Source organism: Lepus europaeus, chromosome 4, assembly GCF_033115175.1.
Source record: "Lepus europaeus isolate LE1 chromosome 4, mLepTim1.pri, whole genome shotgun sequence".
NCBI classification, from domain to species: Eukaryota; Metazoa; Chordata; class Mammalia; order Lagomorpha; family Leporidae; genus Lepus; species Lepus europaeus.
In genome coordinates this window covers 164,885,677-164,892,708 of record NC_084830.1, presented here as the reverse complement: position 1 = coordinate 164,892,708, position 7,032 = coordinate 164,885,677, and the positions used below count along the sequence as shown (strand labels likewise).

The 7,032-nt window shown below is 58.2% G+C and overlaps 1 protein-coding gene across 1 annotated transcript in view; it reads right to left on the bottom strand.

Moving 5' to 3' along the window:
* LOC133758839 (ral-GDS-related protein-like) overlaps positions 1–4,237 on the bottom strand; it is an 8,530-nt gene extending 4,293 nt beyond the window's left edge. The window contains exons 1-7 of the mRNA XM_062189973.1: positions 4,223–4,237; positions 3,969–4,031; positions 2,861–2,952; positions 2,457–2,651; positions 1,072–1,265; positions 665–933; positions 1–20 (exon numbers count right to left, since the gene is read on the bottom strand). The exon at positions 1–20 is cut by the window's left edge and continues 196 nt beyond it. Coding sequence (XP_062045957.1) covers positions 1–20; positions 665–933; positions 1,072–1,265; positions 2,457–2,651; positions 2,861–2,952; positions 3,969–4,031; positions 4,223–4,237 — 848 coding nt within the window. The remainder of the gene's footprint in view (positions 21–664; positions 934–1,071; positions 1,266–2,456; positions 2,652–2,860; positions 2,953–3,968; positions 4,032–4,222) is intronic.
* Between the last annotated feature and the right edge of the window lie 2,795 nt (positions 4,238–7,032).

Sequence of the window (7,032 nt, the reverse complement as noted above, 5' to 3'; positions counted from 1 at the left end):
ACGACCTTCTGGAACAGCTCCTGGGGAGGAGAGTGTCCCATGGGCATAGCCACCCCCACTCAGAGTGCACTGGTGCCCACACTCCCAGGATGCTGTGCATGGGGCTCACAGCAGTGGGAGCAGCAGCCCACTGAGGGTGCCCAGAGCCCCATGGCCCAGAGCCCATTCTTGGAGAGAAGACACAGAGGTGTTTTCTCCCGGTGTCCTGGCCAACTCCCCATCCCTCAGCCCATCACCATCAGCCCTGTGCTCCTTGTCCTCATCCCAGCGCACCTCCCTGTGGCAGCTACAACAAGGGGCTCTGTTTGCGTGTCTGCTCTGGGACCCCATTCAACTCTGAAGCCTAATCAGTGCTGAGACAGGTAAGGCATTCTGGGCAGACCGGCAGGGACGGGGGCCTGGCTGCACCTCAGTGAGTGCCCTCCACCACCACCGGGCCACACCGTGCCCAGCTTTCTGTCTGCCGCTCTGTGCACCTGGCATGAGTGTGTCCCATCTCTGCTGTCCATAGGGGACAAGTGGGTTAGGACATGAGAAACGAGCCCAGGTCCCTCTGGGGCTGAGACATGGAGCCTGTGCTGACTCTGCCCAGGGCTTGTGTGGGACGGCAGGTGCCACAGGGACGCCGTGGTCCTGGCCCTGCGCAGCAGAGCCGGCTGCTCACCGCATCCAGAAGCGTGAGCTGTTCTGCCATCATCCTGGGGGAGAAGGCGGTGATGTCAACCATCTCCGCCCCAGCCAGCTCCTCTGCAGGCCCAGCCCATCCAGAGGAGGCCTGTGGAGCTGGCCCTGGTGCTGACTGTGCGCATGGGGGCAGGCCCCGTGGGGAAGCTGGCCCTGGCTCTGGAGCAGGTCCTGGCTGAGCCAGCGGTGCTGCAGCTGGCTCGAGAGCCAGTGCGCGGAAGGGTGGTGGCCCTGCACGCAGAGCAGGAGCTGGAAGAAGAGAAAGGGTCGCCAACGTGAATCACCTTCCAGTGGCCTCTGCAAACCCCGAGGGGTCATACTGCCTGGAAGGGGAGTCCAGCCCCAAACACCACCACTGAGAGACCTGCAGACTGCACTGCCCCTCACCGTCTGCTTTGGCCTCAGGGTGCTGGGCGTGTCCGGGCAGGGCATACAGAAAGTACACCTGGGTCCCCAGGTCTCCTCCAGGCAGGCTGACAGGCTTGCAGCCCACCTTCATCTTCAGCAGTGGAAGGCTGATGTGGCCATGGAGCTCCGCCTTGTACAGGTCTGTGCAGCGTCCCAGGAAGGAAGCCATGTTGCTGGGGACGCAAGCGAGGGCAGCGGGGTCAGAGGCTGGCCTTGGCCACCACACTGCACTGCCAGGGGCCCCTCTGTGGCTCAGGGGCCCTGGGCATGCCTCAGTCTGTCCAGAGCATGACCCACCCCCCAAGCCCTCCTGGGCTGCCCTGCCCGTGGCAGACCTGGTTAACAGGGCTGGTGCACACTCCGTGGTGACAGCCTCCCAGGGACCTTTCCTGAGGGGAGTGCCCCCAGTGCTCAGCTTGGAGGCTCCAGGCAGACTTAGGAGCAGGTTTCTCAGGATCTCTGCAGGTCTGGGCCTCCTGGGGCGGGGGCAGGCAGCGTGGGTGGAGCCGGGAAGCACCTGTCCTGGGCATGGACTCCCGGATTCTCTGCCTTCCAGCCTCCCCTCTCCTTTGCAGGTCTCGGACCCCATTCCCAGCTCTGTTGGAGTCCCCGGGCCTCGGTGCTCTCAGAGGAGTCACAGGAAGTGGGAGACCCACACCCTGTCCCTTCCCAGCCACAACCCACATTTTGCTCCCACAGTCTGCAGGGACAGAAGGCCTCTGACTGGACCCACAGTCCATGACCTCCTAGTGGGGCCTGGGCTCTGACATCCTGGCAAGACCATGGGAGGACGATCCTCTCCCCTCTGACCCTGTGGACAGGACCTGGGCAGGCGTTCAGCTGGGAGAGTCTGGGTCCTCCCAGGTCAAGAGGCCCCGGGAATGCTGTCTGCTTTGCTCGCTGAGCTGTGACACGTGTCTGCAAAGTGACTGCCCAGAGTGCTTAACATTCACGTGCTGTGGGGATGAACCCCACACGGACCCTTGCCAGAGAATTGAGAGGCCTGGGCCCCACACCCAGTGCCCGGGCCCTGCTCTGTCTGTATCCGGGACTGGGGCTGGGAGGCCTCCTTTACAGACGGGAAGGCAGGGCTGCTCTCTGTGGGGTTTTCCAAACCTCGAGGACCGTGGGCTATTGAGTCACGAGGGTGCAGAGACCAGAAGAAGAGGGATGAGCGCAGTGCCAGCAGCCCTGGCCACGGAGCAGGCACCAGGCCCCTGCCATGTCTGCAGTCACATGGTGCCTGTACAACCCCTGAGGCTCACACCCACACCACCCCCCTTCTCAGAGGAGCACGCAGGCACAGAGAGCCATGGCTAGGGGGCAGCAGAGGCCCTGTGTGCCTGGAGCGCACAGACGCTCACCTGTGGAATATCTGGTCCAGGAAATACGGAACAGTGCTGAAGTCGCCATATGAGCACAGCAGAGTGGACAGGTAAGCGATGGTTCTTCCTGGGGAGGCCGGGACCAGGGACTCCTCCAGCTTCGCCCTGGTGCCTGGCTGCAGGCTCCGCAGGGGGCAGACCTTCACCAGGTGCAGTGTGGACACCCCTCCAAACTAGGGAGGACCAGCAGGGACAGGAGTTAGAGACAGCTCCAGGGACCTCCGACCACGGGAGTCTGGGCTGGGAGAAGACCCCCTCACAGAGGGCAACCAGCTGCACCAGGTGACCCCACACATCCCTGGGGGGTTGGGAATGAAAGGCCCAGAGTGACTTTGTTGGCCACATACAGAGCAGCGTGGGAGAGTGGGGAGAGCAGAGTATGCCCCAGGGAGGCCAGCAGCTGGGAGCAGCAGTGCAGAGATGGCAGCTGGCGGTGTCCTGGCCACAGCCCTTCTGCACGGTGATCTGACCGTGGCTGCTCCAGGGGACACCTCAGCCCCTCTCCCAGCAAGGGCTGTCTGGGCCTCTGTCTCAGCAGGGCATTAGCTCCTGTGGGAGCGACGGTGATGCTCTGACACCTGGGTCCCTGAGTGTGGCTGCATGTGCCATGTGCTCCTGAGGAGGTAATGGACGTTAGGCCAGGCCATGGTGTGGGCCCCAGGTCTGCTGTGCTGATAAGGAGAGGGGACAAGGACACAGAGAAGCACAGGAGAACACGAGAACATGGCAACGGAGATGGACATGTACAAGCAGGAGACACAGGGACATCCAGCCCCCAGCACTGTGTGCAAATTCCTGTGTGAGAGCCGCCCTCGTGTGGGGCCCTGGGCTGTGACTGCCCAGCAGACCAGGCTTCCAGGGGCGCTCTCTGAGGCCGTGACCTGCAGCAGGTAGCCAGGGACGAGCATCGGAATCCCAGCTGAGCCGCAGGACAAATGTCCTTTCTCATGGAACAGGATGAAGACAGTTGGGGGCTCCAGGGCTGAGACCCAGAGACACACTGCTGACACGTGCATGGGGTAGTCTCTCTCTCTCTCTCTCTCTCTCTCTCTCTCTGAGTGTAAGCCTCACCCCTGTGTGTGGGGTTTGGGTTCTCCGTCGTGGGTTGTGGGGAGGTCTGTATGTACAGTGGAGCTGACCCCTGCCCGGGATTCCCGGACTGGGGGGAAAACCATGCTGTCCCACACGCGGACACTCTTGACTTCATATCCAGGGAAGCAGTAGTAACCTGTCCCCTGAACATCCCACCAGGACCCGACATGGGGTTGCCATAACCCAGCTGTCAGTGGGCAGCAGAGGGGCGAGATCTCTTAGGAACGAGACTGTGGTCATTCACTCAGGTGGGAAACACCAGGACGGGGCCCAGAGGTGCCTATATCGAGGCTCTGGTCCTCGGCCCAGCCTGGTCATCTTGAGTCCCCGCCTGTGTATCTCCCTAGGCCCCTCCCTCAGCCCAGCCCAGCATTGTCCACGGCTGTTGGTCTGACCCACCTGTCCATTGCCTGAGAAGATGAGTTCCTCATGGGAATCATTGCTGATCTCCAGCGTGGAGCCCTGCAAACAGAGTGCCCGGAGCCAGGCCAGAAGGCGTCAGTGTCCCACAGGAGACACCCCTGTGAGTATTTCCACTCCCCAGGTCACATACGGAGGGACATCTGGGTATACCCCCAGCCAGGAGGACTCCAGGTGACACAGGAGAACTCAGGTGTAACCCCTGAGTAGGCAAAATGGCCCCCAACACCCACTTTCCCATCTGCCATCCCTGGAATGGGTACAGACAACACCACAACCCTCCTCCAACGCCTGAATCCTGGTGCTGTGCAGGAAGGGCCCCTCCTCTTGTCCCCTTCATGGAGATGGGAGGACAGCCCACGCAGGGTCGCCAGAGACACTGGGCCTGGACGGGACTTCCCAGGGCTGCTAAACCCTGTTACCTGTGGCTGCCTCCTCCCCCGTGGCCACAGGCGTCCATAGTGAGAGCTCAGCCAGCGTGTCACACGCTGGAAGAGACCTTCATTCTGGGCTTTGGCTCGATGAGAGCCTCGCCTTGAAGGGCAGCAGCAAGGGAACATAGTTCTCCCTGCAACGCTTCCTATCAAGTGAGCTGGCAATGGCTATCACTAGAATGTGGTGCCTGGTTACCAGAGTTCCATGGTCTGTTGTGGCCCGTCACCAAGGAAGTGAGGTCACTTCCTCCAGGTCCAGGACATGGACCCTTCCAGCAGGAAGAGCTCCCAAGGCCCTCTGGGCTGCTGACTGTTCCTCTCCTGCCCCGATGCCATCCCCTTGACTGTGCACAATTCTGCAAACACAGCCCCATCCCTCAGTGCCTGGGAGACCTGGATGGGGTCAGGATCCCAGGCTGAAGGGCACTCAGTTGGAGTCTAAACCTCCTTTTCCTATCATTTCCCAAAGACAGTAGCCTGCTTCTTAGGAAGGCCCCTAAAATCCAAGCTAAGGTCAGTGAGGAAAGCCAAGGGCAGTGTCTTAGGCGCACCCTAAGTTCTTAGGCCATCTTCTGCTGCTTTCCCAGGCACATTAGCAGGGAGCTGAATCAGAAGTGGCACAGCTGAGCCACAAACGGCACCCCTAGGAGACGCTGGCACAGCAGGTGGTGGCTTCACCTGCTAGAGCACAGCACCAGCTCCTGTGTGAGCTTTTATTTAGAATGCTGAGAGTGAATGGTGGAACTGGTGGCAAGGTCATGGCATCACCTGGAGTCTGAGTGACTCGTGGAAGCCCCCAGCCTGGGCCAGGGTCTTCTCTCCACAAGGGTGGCCCTCCACCCTGAGTCAGGTCTGGTCCTGGTTGTTCCCATGCTCAGACACTGCCCCCAGTCAAAATCTCTGAGCTGGAACAGTGTTTGCTCTGTCCTGCTGTAAGGACAGAGCTGCCTTCCCACGTCTCAGACACCCCCAAGCCTTCAAACACGAGTGTCAGCTTCAGCGGGCTCCTGAGCACCACACGGTTCCTCTCCCAGGACCTTCAGCCCCATGCTGCAAAGTCTGGCCTGCTTGCCATGGAGCCCGGCTGCTCTCCAGACCCTGACCCTGCCAACCGCAGTGTGTCAGAGCCATCAGAAACCTGTAGCCATCAGGGGTCTTTCCACAATTCTTTCCACCAATCTTTTTTTTTTTTTTTTAAGATTTATGTATTTATTTGAAGGCAGAGTTACAGAGAGGCAGAGGTAGAGACAGAGAGGTCTTCCATCTGCTGGTTCACTCCAAATGGCCGCAACAGCTGGAGCTCCTCCAATCTGACGAGGAGCCAGGAGCTTCTTCCGGGTCTTCCACATGGGTGCAGGGGCCATAGCTAGAGCTGGAGAGGAAGTAGAGCAGCCGGGACTTGAACCAGTGTCCAAATGGGATCCTGGCACTGCAGTAGTCTTACGTTTCCTGCTCTGTCTCCTACTGAACTGGTCACATTCTGTTTTTACTGAAACTTCTATTTTTTATTTGCTTTATACGTTTTATTGAAAACAGTTGCAGGTAAAGTAATTCATATTTTCCAGATCCTATTTCCCTTTCTCTCTCCTCAGAGATATTCAGTTACATTTTCATATTTATTGCCTTAAAATGTACTTTTAAATATCTCAGAGCATTAATTTATTTTTTAAAGATTAATTTCATTAATTTATGTAAGAAGCAGAGTAACAGAGAGATTGTTCATCTGCTGGTTCACCCTATACAATGCGTGCAACACTGGGCTGGGCCAGGCCGAAGCCAGGAGCCAGGAGCTCCATTTGGATCTCCCACATGAGTAGCAGGGGCCCAAGCTTTCTGGCCATCTTCTGCTTTCCCAGGCTGTGAGCAGGATCCAAGAGCCTCTTGTGGATCTGCCACATGGGTGCAGGTGCCCAAGCCCCCAAGTTGTTTCGCAAGTATGTGTTTTATGAGTAATATGCTTTCAGTTTGTTCAATCCCCAACCCTTGTCCCAAATCAAGTCATAGTAACCAGATTCCTTGGGGCAGGTACTGTGGTATAGTAGGTTTAGCATCTGCCTGTGACACGGGCATCCCATGGAGGCACCAGTTTGAGTCCTGGCTATTCTACTTTTGATCCAGCTCCATGCTGATGGCCTGGGAAAGCCATGGAAGATGGCCTGAGTGCTTGGACACCCATGTTGGAGACCCAGAAGAAGTTCTTGGCTCCTGGCTTTGGATCAGCTCAGCTCTGGCTATTGTGGCCATTTGGGGAGTAAACCAGTGAATGGAAGACCTCTCTCTCTCTTTGTCTCTCCCTCTGTCTGGCTTCTCAAGTAAATAAATAAATCTGAGAGAGAGGCAGAGAGAGAGAGAGAGAGAGAGAGAGAGACAGAGACAGAGACAGAGAGAGAAGAGAGAGAAAGCTTCCTCTTCCAACCTAGGAAAATCCCTCTCTATCCTCTCCCTGGAGAATCTCAAGTGACAAGTGCCATGCCATGTACTGGAGCTGGGTATGGACTCCCAGAGGCTGAGGGGGACTGAGCAGCAGGGCCAGGCCGGGCCCCCTCCGTTTGTTACTCTTTTACCCCAGTCTTGCTTTCCAGTTGCTTCTCTACAAGGCTGTGCATTCT